The 20383-nt window shown below is 35.4% G+C and overlaps 1 protein-coding gene across 7 annotated transcripts in view; it reads left to right on the top strand.

Moving 5' to 3' along the window:
• Nucleotides 1-20383, top strand: part of LOC119144063 — a 23579-nt gene extending 3196 nt beyond the window's left edge. For 4 of the 7 annotated variants that reach the window (XM_037378918.1, XM_037378917.1, XM_037378916.1 and 1 more), the window contains exons 5-17: nt 1894-1953; nt 2374-2454; nt 3620-3756; nt 4477-4599; nt 6223-6265; nt 7373-7486; nt 8286-8427; nt 10018-10063; nt 10382-10441; nt 12501-12608; nt 14260-14356; nt 15330-15530; nt 18666-20380. In XM_037378918.1, the coding sequence (XP_037234815.1) occupies nt 1894-1953; nt 2374-2454; nt 3620-3756; nt 4477-4599; nt 6223-6265; nt 7373-7486; nt 8286-8427; nt 10018-10063; nt 10382-10441; nt 12501-12608; nt 14260-14356; nt 15330-15530; nt 18666-18745 (1292 nt within the window). In that variant the 3' untranslated portion in view covers nt 18746-20380. Of the gene's footprint in view, nt 1-1893; nt 1954-2373; nt 2455-3619; nt 3757-4476; nt 4600-6222; nt 6266-7372; nt 7487-8285; nt 8428-10017; nt 10064-10381; nt 10442-12500; nt 12609-14259; nt 14357-15329; nt 15531-16506; nt 16630-18665 lie in introns of those variants that run through there. The other 3 variants (XR_005102954.1, XM_037378915.1, XM_037378919.1) reach the window with 3 other exon arrangements.

Here is a 20383-nt window from a genome sequence, read left to right as displayed (position 1 = left end):
TTTAAAAAACTATGCTGCTTAAAGCATGTAGAAATACTTGTTTTGGTGTATACTTTATGTTTGATGGGTTTTTTTTAAATAACTTATTAAAAATATTTTAGTTAGCTGAAGCAAAGTACTTTTAATAGGTTTAATATATCATTAAACCTTCCTCGGTCTTTATGAACTGGTCTAGTTCCAGAAGGAATGAGGGTCTAACTATGTTCATAATAGTTTGCCTACTTCTGTTTCATGATGCACCAAAATGTATTTACAAGTTTCTGCAGTGCACTACTCCTAGGGTTTGGTTTGAAAGTTGTGGCCCAAGTTATACATAGGCATTGTACCTACCAATCTGGGAATTTGTGCAGACTGTAAAGGAAATATAAGTGGATAATCTTTAGCAGCTGGATCTAATGAAATGGATGCCCTGAAATGTTTAGAGGTGAATTGGCAGACAGTCACCATATATCTTTATTTTTTTTTTTTTCCTTTCTAAAAGGATCAGCTGGCCACTGAAAAACTGGATGAGTTCTAGTGACCAGAATATGAATTGTGTTATTAGAGTCTTTGCAGGTTTATCTTCGTAACACTTTATTTCTTGTTTTTTACTCTTCTACTCTTTTCATTAAGGTAATTTCAGAAGGTTGGTGGTAATGCAGCTGGTATTAAGCAACATCTAATCGGCAGGAACAAGATGGCAATTTTTTCAGTTGTCAGTACAATATAGTTTGTAACAAATACTCAAGAAGAGTTTTCATGAAGATTATCTCTGTAATCTAAGTGTATGTGTCTCTTTCTGATGCAATAGGATAGGTTGAAGCCTTCTTTCTCCCACCTTCTGTATAGGGTTTATTGTAAGCCCTATGTTCAACTTCTAAGCCATATCTGAAGTCTTAGTAAGAGATTACTTGCAACAGAAGGGTAACAGTGTTGAGGGACGTTGAAGAGATGGGGAGAAACCCAAATATGCCCTTAACTGTGTCTTGTTTAAGGCACTGCTAGGAATTTATTTATTTGTTTATTCCCATGTAGTAAAATGCTGAGCTTTCTTAATTTTAGAAATCCTAATTTTGTTGTATTCTTATAGCAAGTGTGTTAAGCCCCTATTCAAGAAATAGCAACTTGCTTCCTTTGCGTGCTTGGCATTCTGCTCCCAAACACAGAGTTTCATCTCATACACATGTCTGTCTCTCTCCAGGTTCTTCAATGGCAGATAATGTTATATGGTCATCTCTGTCTGATCTTTCTTAAGGTTTTGCGGCCCCAGCTGTATCATATGCCTTATGTGGATAGAAATAAATACTGACTGGGGAGGGGATAAATGCAGACCTTCTGAAAAAGACATCAGAGTTACAGGCTGAGTCAAGTGCCCTGGCAGGCAGTATGTGATCGGGCAGTTTAAACACCTCAGGTTCAGTGGATTTAAACTGAATTGCTGTGATGTATTGGATTAAAGTAGCCCTGAAATGTATGAAATGAAGCTTTGTTCATTACAGAATAAAAGATATTTACACTGTAGAGAATTGGTCAGGCTTCTCCTTTGCTGCAGGTTGTCTTCTATGTAAACTAAATTACAGCCATAATTACTTGCAATTTAAGCCACCATTTAAGAATTTAATTTTGTGATGTGTGTTTGAACCCATGTTGTGTGCTAACTAGTGGCTTGGCTGGTCTTCCTCTCTGCCTGCTTTATTGAATTGCCTGACATTAAATACCTTTGTTATTGTTTGGTGTAAAGGTTTTTGTCCATTTTCACTAAAAAATCTGACAGTCTATTCAAAACTAAACATAGCTTATTTTTCTCATGTCAACAAAAGCTCAAAGAGTTTTCTTTAAAAAAATTCATTATCATGCCAAATTTGGTTTTGTGCTTAGAATTTTATTTTCATTTCTGGTTTGTTTTTTATTTAGTTAAAACAGCAAGTGGCTCAGGGGAGCAAGTGAAAACACCTGTAAAACTTCCTGATTATGGTAAGAATATTTAATGCAAAAAAAAAGTGGAAGAAATAAAATACTTTGAGATACAGTGATACAAGTATGTCTAGACCTTAGCAAGTCATTGGGAATTAATTTCTGTTCATTGTGGCTTCCATCTGCGGTAATGTGTTGTTATTAAACAATAATATATGCAAACAAAATGCTATAAGAAGAGTGAAAATAGGATTGGGGGGGGATAATGCTTCTCAATAACTGACTTAATTTGTGATGTGGGGCCATGTATAAGCAGGGATTCACTTGAATGTGAATTTCACAGCATATTTTCTCTAGGCCAAAGGTTAGACACAGGTGTTTGTTTCATTTTGGAAGGTTTTGTGACATGACTTGAGACCACAAGGACTGATTGATAGATAGATGATATGGGATCACACAAAATTGATTTTTATCTTACAGTGCAAACTGAGCCAGAGAGGTTTCATGGACAGACCTTGGAAGAACAGCTTAATATGTGTAAAGATTCAGAACCTGCACTTGGTGAGGGCTTTTAATACTGTAATTGTTTGCTTGTGTGATGTTTACCTTTAAAGAGTATTGTTTGATTTTTTTTTTCTTTTAAAAAAAATGAAATTAGGTAATGTATAATAAAATCTTAGAATGTTTAAAATGAGTACCCAATAGTATGGTATAGCATGGTATGAAAGTGACTGATCTCAGTGACAAAATCATTGGATTTGGCCTGGAATATTTTTGATTAGGGTAGATACCACATGTTGAGAATATTCTCTAGAAACATTGTAAGGTGATATGACAGAAACGAACTTTGACATAGATGATCCTTACTATTCTTTGCAGTTAAACTGCCCATTCTGCAGAGGGAAGGGAGAGTGGAGTGGACAGGAAAAATAACAGCAGGGGCATATATTAAAATACTTTCCTGTTGATGCAGAAGGCTCGGACACAACTTATACAATCAATGTGATCAAGTTAGTGCCACTTTATTAAGGGATACACAGCAATTTATACTCTACTGGTGCTATTAATAGACTCACACCAATTTATACCCCCAGCTAAAAATACACATGCTACACACGCTTTGTTATGTAAAAGATGACAGGTTAAAACTACTCGTTCACATGTTTCTACCTCCCCTATGATTGGTCCTGGTGTGGCACCCACACACTGATCCCCCCTTGTGCAGACATCCTACTTTTTCTCATCTTTCTGTCCAACTCTCTTATCTCTCTGTGAATACACAGTTTCTTTGTCTCCCTTGGCCTTGGCATACGTCCTTAACAACACCTGCAGCTTGTTACAGCTTCAGCCTGCTTGCCCGGCTATTACAACAAAGTTACTTGGTCTGGATTGCTCATAATATGTCCGTTGTCTTCCAGCCACTCCACACATTCCCTTCTAAATAGTTACAAAAGAATTGTTGCTATTATTTTTTTAGATTTTTTTTTTTAATTGTCAAGCCCTATGTGGTAAACATAAGGCATCTTAAAAAAAATTAAGTTTTGTACTTTTGGTGTTGAAGAAGTCTAGATGTCTAAAAGATAAAATAGCTGATGGTTGTAAAAACCTTGGTTCATGTGTTTGGCATACAGTAGTAATAATTTCCTTTAATGTCTCTTTTGAAACTAGCACTGATTATTTGTTTCAGCAAACATCAGATTTCCTAACTTTTTTGTTATCAATACAGGACTTAACTATATAATTGAATACAGATCAAAAGACAATTTCCCTTTTCTCTATGAATGTCAACTGTGCCACTGTAAAACAGGATTGAGTAATATGTTCATGCATGTTTGTGGTTCCAAGCATAGACTGGCATATCTGGTAAGTTTTTACAGGTTGGTTTGATGGTTTTGGGTTTTTTTTTAATGTAATGATTTAAGTAGAGAACTTTCTAGTCATATTACAATTTAAAAAAATAAAATTAAGGGGTTAGATAAGCTTTTGTGACAATGTGTGTGTTTGTATTACACCTGTGCAACTGTGATAAATGGATTTAAAATTCTTCTCATCAATGAGGTGTACACCTGCCCATTGCTGACACTTAAGTTTTTAGTTTATTCTGTTTTGGTTGACTAGTAATGCCAATAATGAAATCTGCAGCTAGAATTGACTGGAAGTCAATACCTCTGGGGAGGCTATTAATAAGGCAGAATTAGGCCTTCAATGGATATACTTGGCAGGAACATAAATTCAAACAATTCCTACTTGACAAAAAAAAGTTTTTCACTGTGAGGGCAGTCAAGCATTGGAGCAGGTTGCCCGGAGAGGTAGGGGAACCTCCCTGTTCAGAGGTTTTTAAGACCCAAGCGGACAAAGCTCTGTGCAACCAATTCGGTGTTCAATGTTAACCCTGTTTTGAGCAGAAGATTTGGCTTTGGTCCGCTAAAGTATTCCATGATTCTATGCAGAGTCATTTTAATAAGTTCTCCTAGGTATATGTAAAAGTTGATGTATCCTCCACGGTTATTAGCTGTGCTAGATCTGGAATGAGTTGTGTAGGATAAAGTGTGACTTCAGGATTTGTGTTTCCTTATTTTCTAGAAACAACATTATCCTGAGATAGCAGAATCTGATGAAGTTAAGGGTAAAGGCTCTGAACTGAACAGAAAAGTTAGGCAAGTTGCATTAACAATTGAGAAGAAAGAAGGAAGAAAACAAATAAAGGTACATGTCTCTAAGAATTCAAGAAGTTTTATATTTATTAAAAAACCAAAGTAATTTCTGTTATTGTGGGAAAGTCTGCTTTCGATGGTAGGATAATCTTGCTTTTAAACCTTTATTACAAATGCTTTTTGTCATCTTAACAATTCTTCTAGGATTATTCTGGACATGATCTCCTGTTGCTCACTCCTGTCACAACACAAGTGACAACAACTGTCACAACACATCACAAGTATTTCTCTTATTTAAAAGAATACTCATGCTACCTGAGTCTACAGAACCATGACTCGAGTGCACAAATAACACAAAATATCTATATTAATATTTAATCAGTTCACAGCTGGGGTGGATAGGTATAAAATAACTTGTTTCATTGTTGCTAGGAAAATACCTTTATGACTTTTCTGAATTGGTTTCTGCTTTGTTAGCAACTTGTGGCAATTCTCAGAGGAGCAAGGTAAAAATTCTGGTAGTACAGAGGGAAGTGTGAGAAGTGTGATGTTATCAACAATGCCATGGGGTCACACGAACACCGTAAGCTTAAATTCTTGGGGGGCTGCACCCTTAGAAGCATGTCCTTATTAAGATATCTTCATATTGTTTTCTGTGGATGCTTACATTGCAACAGTATTTAGAAATGTTTACCACCTTCATCAGGGCAGGACATTGGCGAAGTTTCTTCTTAAGATGTACCTTAGCACTGATTCATGACAAGCTTACTTAGGTGCTTAGTGTTCTTTATAGTATATATTAAATTAATTTTCTCCATCAATTTAAACATCTGCCAACATCCTGCTTGTTAAGCAATGTTTCTTGGCAAGATCTCTTGCTAATGCTGTGTAATGTGCATAGGATGTGTCTGATTTCAAAGTGGGGTTCACAATATTACTGTGTTTAAGCTTGCTATGTTGTGCCCATCTGAAAAAAAGATCTATTTTTCTTTCTGTGTGATACTATTGCAGCTAGGCTCAAGGATGAGAGCCTGTACTGATCCTACTCCTTTTGATTAAAAAGAAAGTATGGTAATATTGGAAGATCAAGTCTTTCCTCTAGAACAAATGCTGTAGAACGGAGAGATTTCAGATTATCAAATTCAGTCTGTCTGCATAGCCTTCATTTTTAAACTTCTGCTTAAAAAGAAAATCAAAACTGACTATTGGCAGCAACTTTGTCTTTTGACCTACTTAATTCAAATTTCTTCTTGGCTCAAGACTGTATGTTTTAGATCATGGATACAGAAATAATTAATTCCATCTATATTTTGTAGACAGTTTTGTTTTTCTAGGAAGTTGCGCTACATCCACAGCAAATCCATCCTTGATTTTGGGAACTTCTAAACAGAGTACGCGTAACCTGATTTGGTTTTACTGCTGTATTTTCTGAAACCAGATATTTGGGGCTTTTTTATTTGTTTGTTTGTGTGTGTGTGTCTGTTTAAGCTCTAGCAAAAATTCATTGTAGCAAATAAGTGTCCAGGTAACTGACTTACTGACTTTTTGAATATCCATTCAGTGATTTACACTACGGATCATATATCCTTACAAAAATAAATGTTTAACTCTGATGAAATACCTGTGGAATGATTTTATACACAAAATATCTAACATTAATGGGTTTTATTTTTAGGTTGTTACAGATGCTCCAGTAATGAGGAGGAGATGGCAAGAATGTACGTGTGCTCAGTGGGATGTAAATTGTATAGTTAAAATTTGGGTAAACTCCCTTTTATCTAAATCAGCTTGTTTTAAGGGCAAATTGAAAGGTTTGGTCAGTAATTGTAGCGTGTGTTTACATTCTAAGTTGCATTTTGTAAGGTTTATATTGAAAATTTGATGGATGAACAAGTTCTTCCGTGGAAAACATAACTAGAGAGCACTGTTTTATATAGCTTTGTTCTCTCTCCCTCTTTCCATCCCAGTCCCTCTTGCTTCCCAGGATCCTTTCCCTATGGGCAAAAGGAGCAAGTTGTAGCTCCATACCAATATTTAATTTGCAGTCCAGAAAGCCAGACAGGATTCTTAAAGCACAGCTGTCGCTTTTACTTGTGGAAGAAAACTTTCTGTTTTACTAGCCATTGATATTCATAAAATTGTAGAAACATGGTATCTGTGAGACTTTTCCGCTCAGTTCAGTCTTTCAAAACTTTTTGTAGTACGATGTCATCCAGATAGACAGATGGTACAATTGCATGCCACTACAGGAAATGGCTAAAAATTGCTATGAGACATCCTTATTCTCAGATCTGTGTGAAAAATAAAGATTTGAATTAAAACTAATGTACTTAATTTTAATGTATATTATTAGTATGTAAATGGTGTCTTAAAATAGCTCCTCAGAATTAAAGGGAAGATTATTTTTATAATAATCTAGATGAGCAGTGTCACACTCTGAAGAGTAAAGATAGCCATTCTGAAACTAGGAAAGTGTTTTGAAATAAATTGAATCCTATTCAGATTAGCTTTCTTGACTGCAACCTATTGATTAATGTGTCTAATTTTGTGCATAGCTGTGTGGCATTCTACTATATTTATAATACTTACATCTGTTAAGAAATTTTTTATGTAGTTATAACCAGGCTATAAAATATTTAAAACTTCGTTACTGATTTGTATTTCACATTGAATATGCTGTCACATAATAATGCTTATAAAATTCCTCTGAATGTTTGTAACTAGTAGCGCACAGAAACAGAGCTAGTTGAAATTGAAGTGCAGTTGTAGAACCCGTCTCTGTCAAGATAAGTCCATTGTGCTACATTTCAAGCATGTTTATTTAGATCCTAATGCAGATGACAGCCCTTCAAAAGCTAAAGTTCAGCATATGGATACATCACTTAATAATGAAGAAGACTGTAAAAATAAGGATGGAAAAATGCCAGACCTTATTCAAGGTAAGAGAAGAATAATTTTTTTTCAATTATTTTTTTTTTAAGTTTTCACTTTTTTACTCTGTATTTGCCTGTTTATGGCTTCTATAGTTATGTTCTTCTATAGAGGGTGAATTTGTGCCATATCTGAATGGGTTTGGGATCTGTGGCAAAGGAAAGAATAATCCCAGTGTTTACAAAAAAAAATACCCAGTTTTACTTAATGTCGCTGGATAATTCAGAGCAGAAACAAGACAAGTTTCATAATTAGAAACTTTTACTATGCATATTTTTGGGAGAAGGGGCATAGACTCTTTTTGGCCATATAAACTGTTCTTTGGTGTCAGGAAAAAAAAGGAATAGCTGCATGCCAAACTGTTCATAGCACAAGAAGAATAAAAAGGAAATAGATTGAATAGATATTTTTTTTAATGACAGGTAAAATATTTGACTAATGCTTATTTTATTGGGAAGAAACCAACAATTAAATACAAAAATAAGTGAACACCGTGTAAGTGAAGAAACATAAGAAGTTACTGCTTGGTTGTAGACTTAATGTCAAAGGTGAGATTAGGTTTCAGTCTAGGGGCATTATAATTGTTCTCATTCAGGGTATTTCTGATCAGAAATCTAAACTTGTGCTTCATGGCTGAACCAAATCTTAGATTTTTAGGTCCGGTTTTTATTTTATTTCTTCATAAGATACCTTTCTTACACCTTCAGGTTTTATTGACATTATCTTTCAAAAAATTCTAAGCAAGGAATACTTTTAAATCAAAATACTGGGAAACCATTACTAAATATACTGGTTTTATTGTTTTAGATGAAAAGAAGGTTCAAGAGGAGCAGGAGAAAATTCAGAAAGAGCAGACAAAGCCAGATGAGAAGATTGAACCTAATGAGGCTATTGAAAGCAGCAAAGGCAACAAGACTGAAGAAGGCAGCAAAGGCAACAACTCAGAAAAGTAAAACAAACAAAAAAAATCCACCACCCCCAAAACCCTTTAAATTTACTCAAAGGAAATTTTTGTAGATTATAACTGTCTGTATTGGATTTGCATAGTGTATGCTGTGAGGAAGAAAGGCATGCTATAATAGTAAAATGCTTGTCTTATGAAATCATGCTCAGCTGTAAACTTCTCTCATCAACAGAAAATCTGGCATATGTAAAGTGACCTCAGATTTTGCTCTAGATGCATCTAGTTTTTATATTTAGCTGTGTTATCCTTAAAGCATAACCCTCATGTATTACAAATTCAAAAATAACATTCTCTTATCATTTAAAAACCCCTCTGTTATGGGTTCGTGTTGGATAATTAGAATGGTATATGAACTGATTTTAGAAGGAAAATATAATCAGTAAATAGCTGTAACAATTGGGGTTCATCTTTACAAAGAGATTTCATGGAGGAACAATTAGTAGTATTGTGTGTGGTTCCAAAATGGTGAAACCATGCTTGCTGTTTGTAAACGTCTTTATTAATAACAGTATTGTCAGTTAGTTTGAACTATCAGCCTTTGTGTGAGAGGGACATCTCCCAACATCAGTCGTCTTTGTGCTACACCAGGAACTACAGGAAAGCATTCAGTAAGGGACATACATGCGTGAACCCAAACATAAGACTTTTGTTCCAACAATTAGTTCTTTGGTTTGCTCTAATGACATTCTCTTGGAATGTTTCTTAAGCTGGTACTCTTTCCCAGACATGGAGAGCTAATATCTTTTGCTTGTTTACTGTTATCAAGTAAAAGGAGAAATTTTCTTGTTTCTGAAATCTTTTTGTAGGAATTCTGCCTGTCTATGGGACAACCATTAAGGAAAAGGATTCATTGAAACCAGATTCAAGTCCAGGTTTATGAATCTTTGTGTTCATTTGTCTGGCTTTCAAATACCTGTAACAGTTCTTAATCTGGAGATTGAACTAGATCATGAAAACATCAAAAATAGGGAACTAAATCAAGCTCAGTTATCCACACCTGGAAATGCTGCTGTCTGTTTCTCCCTGACACTGATCCTCATTGTGCTGTCCTGTACTTCAAGTTTAAAGAACAGTATCTTTTGGAAAAGCACTTAATGTTGTTCTTTTAATCCAGTTGTTAGATAGATCCTGGGTAACTATGAGCAGCCAGGTGTTTCAGCAAGAGATTGGTTTGGAAGTTGGTTACTAAATTAGGACTTCAGCTTGCTCCTTTACTGTTTATTTTTGTGAGACTTCTGAGAGATGTGAACTCAATATATAGTTTCTTAAAAGGAATAAGATCAGATTCTCGTTGACAGCAAGCAGTCAAATGATGTTTCATTCTTTTTTCTGGGTTTTAGAACTTACGTACTAGCTACTCGGACTGAAAAAACCTCATAAAATTTTTTTACAGTGATACCTGGGACCACTGGGATTTCTGCAAGAAAATAATGTGACCTTTCAGGGTGTTTCAGAACTACTGTACGAGTATTGTGTCAGGAATTGAAACTGATTATCAGTTATTGACTAGCTACACATTTTTGAGAGATCAACCAACTGTATACTGTTTTATTTATTTATTTATTCTATCTTAAGGTGTGAGACCAATAAACAATCGCAGGAAGAAAAGAAGGAAGTTGAGGTGAATGTTTTTCCATTAATGTGTTTCCAGTTTACAAATAGTTGAGGAAATAATTACTTTAATATATGATTGGCAATGGTGTTTGCTTTTGCTTATTCATATTGATAATATTATTGATAGTAAATTAGCTACAAGTTGCTAAGCAAATTTATTAAGAACTAGGTTTTTTCCTACTTTGTCATGAAAACACATGTACACGTTTCATATAAGCACACATAGTTTAATTACAATCTAGAATAACCATAATTACTGTTTAATTTTAGTTATAATTACTGCACATGATAGATCTGTGGACTTTTTTTTTTCTATATGAAACAGCAAGAATTTACAGCAAATTCTGAAGAATTTACTAGTCAAGAACAACTGTTGAGTTATTTGGTGAGTGTTGATTCTTACCTTGCAAAGTAATTTTTTTGGGAAAAAAAATAATCACAGAATTACTAAGCTTAAAATGTAGAAAGTAGCAGAAGCCAAAATGTAGGCAGTCTGATAATTTAATGTGTTTTGTCAGAAGGCAGGATTCAGAATAAAATAAATATCACTGAATTTATAATTTATGTATTCATTCTAAAGTTTCTAGACAGGATTTTTGCTAAAGTGCTGGTTTACTATCAGTAAAATGACTTGCACTTAAAATGAGCACATTTTTCTCAGCTATAGCTTAACTCTACTCCTAAACTACATGCTTAAGTAAAATGACTGTTTTAAATTTTTTTTTCTTTTATAATTGGTCTATGATTGCCAAATGAGGAGTTTGGAAAGATGTAATTCACTAATGGAAGGAAGTAGAATGGAGAAAAATATCTGAGATATGTGGAAAGGAAAGAAGCAATTTTTAAGAAATAAAATACAAGTTGTATACTTGAACACAACCCCCCCCCCAAAATCATAAACTAAAAGAAACCTACCTGTTCCCTTTGTAAAGTATGTGACAAAACACCTGAGTCTACCCAGTTGTTGAAAATATGTCTTATGTACACATTCACAGCAGAGATACAATCAATAGGAGGGGAAAGCTAGCAGTTGCTAGTTAGATGTATTAACAACATTTGTGGTCTTGGTCTTGCATACAGAAATGGTTATTGTGACAAACTGTACAAAAATCTTTAGTGATAGTTGTTGTGACTCAGCTACTGCATGTTAATTTAAACATCATTGACTATCATAAAATCTTTTTTCCCCTTTTTAATAGGGAGTTATTAGGTTTAAAGATTGCTCCTTGCTAATGAAGCTTGAATTTGTTTTGAGACGTCCTCTGGCTTGGTGTTATTGTCTCCAAGAACAAAAGAGGACTATTGGGAATGTGTTTGGAAAAGAGGACTGTTGGGAATGTGTTTGGAACAATGTTCTGTTTTGGAAAGTTCAAAAACTGTTTAATATTGGCATTTACAGTCATTTTTTGAAAAGCTGCATGATGTGTTTCTATTGTTGGATTCTGAGATTTCTTGTGTAGTGGAAAGTAATTTCACAAGTATCTTTTTGGAGCTCCTGTTCATATAATGGAATAATTCCAGTTGTTCAACAGCTATCCATGATACATACTTATTTAGTTGTGAAAATCAGTATGTTCAGCTTTGTCATTAAAATAATTGTATTTTGTTTATTACCTGATAAGATCTCCTTGCTAAAGCTTAATTTTTTCCCAGCTGATTTTTTGACAAGATCTTTAACTAGAACATATGCAAACCAGGAGAGGCAAACACTGTTAGTGTTAAAAATATAATATAATCCCTGTTATGCTGGTTTTTATTACTGTTTGTCATCGTCTGGAGTGCTTAGAAGTGTTTGTTTCTATGCCAGAATACTTTGAATTGTTAGGACAGACCTGCAGTTGTTACATTGTGCCCAGTGGAAATGTTTTCAGCAGAACTTTATTAGTACAGGATGATGCATGTAGCACACTCTGGGAGGGCTGTTGGTGCTAGAACTTGTTCCCCTACTAGAGCTTCAAAGTTTTGAAGACTTTTCCTTAGGCTTTTTGGGAAGAAGAAGATTAGTATAAGTCAAGGCAGCATATATTTTTAATTTCAGTAGTGTTCTGGATTTTTGCTATTTTTTGGATACATAGCTTATGACTATATTGCATCAGGGAGGTTGTACACATTCATTTGTATGCAAGTGTCTTGGGAAGAGATCAAAATACTTAAGAAAAAGCATTTTGCTATATCTATTTCCAGGCATATTCTTGGGTTCTTCCTCTTCAAAGGACTGTATCATGTAGCTGCAGCTTCCTTCTGTTAGGATCCTCTTCCATTCCACCTTCTTACTTTTAATCCCATTAATTGGTGTAAAAACTGTATTTGCTTTGTAACTTCAGCCACGTCTGACAGAAGGATAGAGACATGGAAGTTCCTGCAGGTTTTGTTTGAACATGTTGATACTTCAATCTTTTAGAGGCAATTTTTTAATGTTTTGGTTGTGGTTTTTTTTTTTCTAGCAAAATTTTGAGATACTGAATGAAGATGATGCCTCATTTATCCTGAAAGTTACACAGACTCTTACAGATGCACTGGTGGAATATCGTCAGCAGGCTGTATCAAACAAAGTAATGTGGATTTTGTTTTGGTTTTGTTCTATAGATCTGTAGATTCCTGTGATTATGCAATTTTATTGTTACATATAGTTTAAACAAAACATCTGCGAAGACTATATTGTAAGTTTTGCCCATTAAATACTTCACTTTTTGTAGTGATGATAGAATAAACTTCCAGCTTTTCTGGTGAGGAGTCTCAATACTTTCTGTGTTCAAAGGTGCTTTCTTTTTTTTTCTTCTTTCTAATAGAAGCTAAACATTATCTTGTCTCTTATTTTCCATGCTTTTTGTTACATCTGTGTTTTTCTGCTCTTTTTGCCCCTGTTCAATTCTAACTTAAGCTTTTCTCTTCTTCTTTTGTGTTGCATTTCCATTCTGTATTGCATTTCCATTCCCAGCTTTCACTTCACTCACCATGCAATTAAGCATTACTGACACTAATTTTCTTTTACACAACTTTTGGTCCTACTCTTTGGAGTGTTCCCTTTGAGGTCTTTTTCTTCCTCCACTATTAGAAACCCAGTTTTTCCCCTCTCTGCTATTACTTTTGACTGACTTCACATAGGCATAGTATGGAGGTGTTCCGAGTACTTCTTTGAAGCTGTAGTGGTTGCCACTTGCATTTCCTATACCTCCAGTTTGTGTTCCATTATACCATAATCTCCACAGTTTCCATCCTTGGAATGACTTTTAGTTCATTCCTCTGTTATCAACAGATAGGTAGGAACTTTCCTCTTGGTCATCCATTCGACATCTTTGCCATAGGAAACAGTATTCCTTATCCCTCCCAGTGTTTCTTGCAGAATTGTTACGTGTTGAACAGACTTCTCATTTGCCACAACAGCTACTCCTACTGCTACAGCTACTTAACTTTATTTAAAGGGTGAGCTTAAGTGGAAAATGCCAAATGAGGATAAGTACCAGCCAACAACTGGAGAGAATCACAGAGGTGATGCTTCAAGAAAAAAAAGTTTAGTGTTGGTTTTTTCTCTTGTCTTCAAAAGCCTTTCTTAATTTTTAGAATAAAGTTTATCTTTGTTCCCCATATTCCGTCTTCCCTCTGTTATTTTCTTTCTGCCCCAAAGGCAGTACTTATCAATGATAAATTCCATGCCTATAGCTCTTATGAATAATTTACTGCTTTTTACTTCCTCATTAAGCTTACTTTCACCTTATTCCTGCTGTTTTTTCCATACAGGATTTTGTTGTTTTATTCATTGACAAAGGGTAAAATCTGACACGTTACAAAACAAGTTCTAACTGAAGTAACTTCTGACCTACTAGTTGTAGAAAAAAGAAAATGTTTTGCCACATTAGGGTTTTATAGTACTCAAAACTGTGATCTTTCAACTGGTAATATATTAACTAACTATTGTTCTAAGAGTAAAACGCTTCCTTTTTTAGACCTGACAGGTTGAGAATTAGGCTTTATCTCTTCTTGGCCAAATATATTGCTTTTTCAGATGTAGAGATACTGTGAGCAATGTGTACATAGAAGTTCATTACCAGCTGCCTAATCTTCAAATAAATACTTGTTTTTTCAGATTTTGTAGCAGAAATACTGGTCTTCTATTTGGTTTGTGACCATTAAAAATGTACAAATTCATCATTTCAAGAGGTTGTCTTGATGAAAATCTGAACACAATTTTTTTGAAACTTGTAGGACCTCTTAGATACTGAATATAATGGAGAAGCAGCATTGGAATATTCCACAGAACAGTCTGACTTGACTTCGGCAGATATTAGTGACTCTGATACTGGTAATGTTAGCTTTGCAATCTTGAATGTGCTTTAATCTTAACACTGAACCTTGCATAAATTTTAGTAAGCTTTTTTTTTTTCTTGAAAAACACAGCTTAAGAGCAGAATAAAGGCAGGGTCAAGCAGCGTGAATTAGTAGTTTTGGGTTTTTTCCATCCTCTACAAATGTTAGAAATGGCAAACTATTCAAAAACATTCATCCTGTTTAACTGTAGCATTTGAGGAGAAATTTAATTAGTACCGACTGTGACTTTCCTCTGTCTAGAGGCAACTGTTTCTAAGGAGGCTTTCAAAGTTTAACTCTGGCTTCCCCGCACCCCAACCCCCTCCCATTTCTTTCCCTTCTTGATGGAGAAGAGGCTTAGTGCAGGTCTAGTCAAATCAAGATATTATTTGAACAAAATTATGTTGTATAGGATGGATAGTTCTGTTTAATACCAGCTACTTGGCCTCAGTACCTCTGACTAATTTTTTCAAAAAATCTTGGATTCCTTTGAGGTCATTCCCTTCTTGATATAAACAAATAGTTATTTTTCTCAAGCGTAGGAAGTAAAATCATATGTTTGGAGAGGCAAGATATGCAGAATACTAGTGGAGCTATTTTGTATGCTTTTTTATTTTTTTGTGTGGGGTCAATTTTCTTTTTTTATAGAAACTTTAGCTTTGGAAACCTCAATTAATACAATGCTAATAAAAAAAAATGCAGTGACTTATAATACAGGAGACTTTTTGTGAGCATAATGGAAATAGCTTTCACCCACCTCCCACTCTTGTTTCTCCAGAATTTTCTGTAAATGGAAAGCATTCCTGACTCTTAGTTGTATGAAAATGTAGCAAAGCCAGATGTGAACCTTAGCAGCAATGCTGCTGTGCCAAACTGGAAATGCTTGTTTTGAAAAGCCCTATTTAGAGAAATAAGAGAAATCTTTCAGAATCTTCTGTTACTGAAAAATACTATTTCTTTTCTTTAAGATTATTCAAGCAGCCGATCAGCTAAGCACTCCTTATCAATAAATGAAGACGATGAGCCCCAAAACTTTTCAACTGGCTCTTTGGAAACAGCATATGAGAACAACATCACTACTGAATTTTTGAACAGTGTAAGAAATATGAATGTTGAGGAAGTTACTGCTACTCTACACAAAATAGCAGCAGCAAATCCAGCTTTCAGAGGTAATTCACATATACATGCATAGACACACATACACATACACACAAACACATATATAAAAATATAACATAATTTTGTTAGCTCTGTGAAATATTAATAACTATATGGGTCAAAGAACTTTGAGGTATTAAGGAGAGCTAAAGAGACCTTTTTTTTTTGGTCCTTTAACTTGCAGGATCCAGTTTAGAAATGGTAATTCAAAGTAGCTGCCTTCCCACAAAGGTGTTAATAATCGCAGAATTTTAAAAATTATTTTCTCATTGTGCATAGTAACACTTACATGGTGAGAGGCAGTAATCTAAAATCAAGCATATTGTTACTGGAAAAAAGTGGACTCTTGTCTGTGATATAACTGGTGAAACACTGGTTTTGGGAATGGCAACAGCAAAGAAATTTTTACTTATTGATTCCTGAAGGAACCGTACTTGCACAGTAACACAGAAATAATAATGAATCAGAGAAAAGTAGCCTTTCTTTTGCTTACAAGGGTCTAATAGGTTTCAGCTACTAAACCTTCCCACATCTTCAGTCAACTGCTGCCCTTTCTTCAGAAGCTTCCTGTGTACATGTTTGAGCTTCTCAGAGTGAGTTTAGGATCATCAGAGTAAAAAAAGAATGCTGAAGATGAGTACATTGTGGAGAAGCTTAAGATATTCTCTGCTTGAATACTCACTGTGGAAGGAACTGCTAGAATCAGTGCTATAACCTCTCTTTGGGCGTGTGTGTGTGTGCACACAACTCAGTTCTGGAACAAACTGACAAAACCATGAAATTAACAAACTGTTATAACTCTTCCATGAATATCACCTGGTCCTAGGGACCTCAAGACCAAAATTGTGAAGTTACTGATGGTAGTGATTTCTCCCATAAAGCTTCCTTTGGAACCTGAAAACTTGTGGGTGGCAAATGTGGTTCTTTTTCATGTATATTCCTCTCTCTCTCTCTCTCTCTCTCTCTTTTTTTTTTTTTTTTTTTAAGGTTTTGTTGTGTGTTGAACACAGGTGTTTGTTCACTGCCCCCCACCCCCCCTGCAGCTGGACAGGGAAGAGAATAGGAAGAACAAAAGTGAGAAAACTTGTGGGTCGTGATAACAACAGTTTAGTAAGTGAAGAGAAAGGTTTGGGGGGAACAAGTCATGCAAAGACAATCACTCAGTGCTTCCCACAAGCAGGCTGATGCCCAGCCAGTCTCTGACAAACACCTTGGAAGCCAACCCCACCCCCTTGCCTCCCCAGTTTTTATTGCTGAACATGATGTATGGAATATCCCTTTGGCCAGGCTGGGTCAGTTGTCCCAGCTGTATCCCCTCCTATCTTTTTCCTATTCCCAGCCTAATCACTGTGGGGGTGCAGAGTAGGAAACGGAGAAAGCCTTGCCACTGTGCAAGCATCCTTTGGCAACAGCCAAAACACTGGTGTTTTATCAGCACTGTTTTGGCCACAAATCCAAAACATGGGCCCATACAAGCCGCTATAAAGAAAATTAACTCCATCCCAGCCAGAACTAGTACAGGGTTCCAGGTGATCTTTGAAACTGCCAGCTTCTATTGGACAGGTGAATAAAAACTGCTTAGGAAAACAAAGTAGGAATTAGTAGACACCTGGAAAAATGAAATCTGCTTAAAGTGGTTGGTGGGGAATATGAATACATTTTTTTTTATAAGAAAACCTTCCTTACAGACTTTCTGTAGTTATTTGAAAGGTATCAGCAAAGGAGTCAGATAAAGGTGATCTGGTTCATACAGTCTGTTTGGAATTCCAAAAAGTTTTTGATAGGTACTCTAATCTGGGCTTGTAAGGAAACTAACTGGCTGTGGGAAAAGAGGGAAATGCTTGCATTGTTTAAATAATAAACAGAAAATAGGCAATTACTTTTTACAATGAAGAGAAGTTCTAGCAGAGAGCTCTGAGCCTGTGCTATTTTGTATCTTCACACATGACCTGGAAAAAGGGATGAGTATCTGGATGGCAAAATTTTCTCAAGAGTCAGAACAGTTAAGTGTTGGTTGACTGATGAATTTCAAAAGCTCCTAATCAGATCAGTGGAAATATCAACTTATCAGTCAGAAGAATATGTCAAATACAAGAAATTAAGAAAAGAATGGAAATAAAGGTGTGAGTCATCATTTTGCTATTGCATGAATTCATGCTTTGCCTGTATCTGGCATAGGGCATAAATTCTGTTTCCCTTATTTCAGATAAGGGGCTTTATTGCTGCAAAAGATTTAGAAAAGGCCACAGAGTAAGGGCATATCTTCCATACAAGAAGCAATAGAAAGCTACAACTTTTTAGCCTGGAGATGACAGAGATAATGTAACAGATCTGTGAAATCATGAGTGGATGGAGATGACAGACAGGATTCTGTTATTTCCTGTCTCTTTTGAGACATAAACTTGGAGTAGTGTGGGACTCCAATGTGGACAAAAAGAGTTGGTTCTTCATGCAGTATCAGGTGGATGATCTAAGGAGCTCCTAGCAAAAGGGATACTGTGGATACAAAAATGTGTGTGTCCTTGTCTTTGCTGTCTGGGCCAGACTGGGCAAGTGTTTGGAAGAGGACTACTAAAGTTCACCATATCAGACTTGGAAAGTTTCCTGAGCTGAAGATGATCTGAGATGGGGAGAACACAGTATTTCCACACCCCACCAAGCAGCAGGCATGCTTGCTCTGCTCTTACCCTTACCTTAGCATATGGTTATGGGTGCTGAATGTTTATTACCACTGCATTTCTTCTACTTCTCCTTTCCCCCTCCCAAAGCCATGGGCATTATTTTCGTCAAAGCAACGTGGCCTTCTTGCTTGTGTTCGGAAGAGAACACTTGTCTTATCATTACAGTGGTAAAATCAAGCACTTCTGGTCACGCTTTTCTAATTATCAGCTGCAGATCTTTCAAAGTCGGAGATGAGTAGAAAGGCAAAACACACCCGTTAACTGGACCAGTACAGCTGTTCATGGCAATATGTAGTGATAGTTTCTGGGCGCATTCTGACTGTTAAAAGTTACGGTATTTTTCATTTAATACGAAAAGATCCAAACTCATGTCAGCATCTAAATGTTTCAATTGTGCTTTTAAATGCATTTTTTCATAAACCCACTTATTTTCTGTTTTTGTTTGTTTGTGTGTTTGCCTTTAAGGAATTGATATTCCAAATGTTATAAGGATCCTGACTGAAAGTGGAACTCTGAGAAGACCAAGCAATGGCAGCACACAGTGACGTGGTAGTTGATAGTTAATATAGCAATGTTCACTTCCTGTCACTTTGTTGTTTTACTCAGTATGAAGTCAATGTAGCTGATTTTGCTATGTTCAAATTTTGTACAATATTATTTTAAATTAATAACTTGGCTTTGAGGTTGTTATTTATTTCTTAGTATAGCTTAAATTTCTATATTGTGGAAAGGTTGTAAAGCTCACGTTCTCTCTTTCCATGTTAAAATATACTTTTAAAACAGGTAACAGTTTTTCTCAGTATCATTAAATACGATACGTTGACAGTCTAATCTTTTCTTATTGTTGGTTCTTTTCCAAAGAGTTATCAGCAGAATGAACTACTGCAATCAGCAGTACAAATTCATCCTACAATAAATACTCAGAAGTTCTTCCCTGGGCTGCTGGGCCTGACTCAAAAGATTTTGTAATCAAAAATCCTCTCCCATATAAGGATAATGACCCATATATATATATATATATAAAATTTTTTTTTTGAGTAAAGGTTAAAAATAATAATCAAAAGTCAGTGCTGTCAGTCTAGTTCTGAGCTGAGGAGTACCTGGATTATAGCCAGCTACGGGAGCTTCCGTAATTGGAAGCCTTAGCAAAGTCAACAGAAGTTGGCTGTGCCTGCAAATTCAGGGATATGTTCCAAGAGAACTAACAGAACTGCAGATAAGAGGCACTGATGTGGTAGTGAAAGTATCTGTTGTCTTCTCTTATCCCACCAGTATGAGAATTAAATGAAAGCTGACTTATACTGTCCTTCAATTCAGGCTCTTTTAACGTGAACTTTTTTTCCATCTATAGTAGTAGTGTTTTTGACTGAATGTAAAGGTCTTGACATTAATGACTACTACTTTTGTAGGATAATGAAGAATGTTTTGGATGGTTACAAATTAAGTGTGCATGGGGAAAAGTAATTTTTTTTTAACTTGTATAATTAAAATTTGCTTTCTGCTTGTGACATTGGGTAGCATTCGGTGGTTCTAATTAAAGCTCTTCAGCTTTGCAGTCAAATGCTGGTATAATATAGACATACTGAGGCCAGATGGTAAATGAACCTTTTAATGTTAACTTTTTTTTTGAGATCTGGATGGAATTGAGAATCCTCATCCTGATGGTTTCACATCTTCTTATCATGGAAAGCAAGATATCATAAAAATAAGATATCAAAGAAGGCAGCAAGAAAATTGGTTGGTTTTGTTCCATGAACAGACACAGGAATGAAAACAGTTCACTGACAATTAAAGAAATGAAACCACAAAAAGCTGCTTTAAAGAAATTGTGAAGAATTTCTACAATGCCTCTAAATATGTTCTTGTTGGAAGCAGAGATGGAACCAGACCTCTTACAGCTCATTTACACTATAATAAGGACAATGTTAATGCCTGCTTAATGAAGATGATCAGTAAAAACATCTTTTAGTTGATACAAAACTTTTGAATTCTTTTCCTGTAATACAGAAAATAAAAATAGAAACGTCTTTTGTTTATTTTCCAAGTACAGAACATTCTGTGAATTAAAATAATAAAATAAGAATGTTCAGCTGTTGTGAAAGGCCATCTCTGGGGCAGCTTCTTTCTCCTTTTACTATGGAATCATTCCTAGTGGAAATAAAGTTAAAATTAAGTTGAAATTA

Source organism: Falco rusticolus, chromosome 3 (genome assembly GCF_015220075.1).
Source record: "Falco rusticolus isolate bFalRus1 chromosome 3, bFalRus1.pri, whole genome shotgun sequence".
NCBI classification, from domain to species: domain Eukaryota; kingdom Metazoa; phylum Chordata; class Aves; order Falconiformes; family Falconidae; genus Falco; species Falco rusticolus.
The sequence above is the reverse complement of the archived record's forward strand: the minus strand, read 5'-3'. Positions and strand labels throughout refer to the sequence as shown.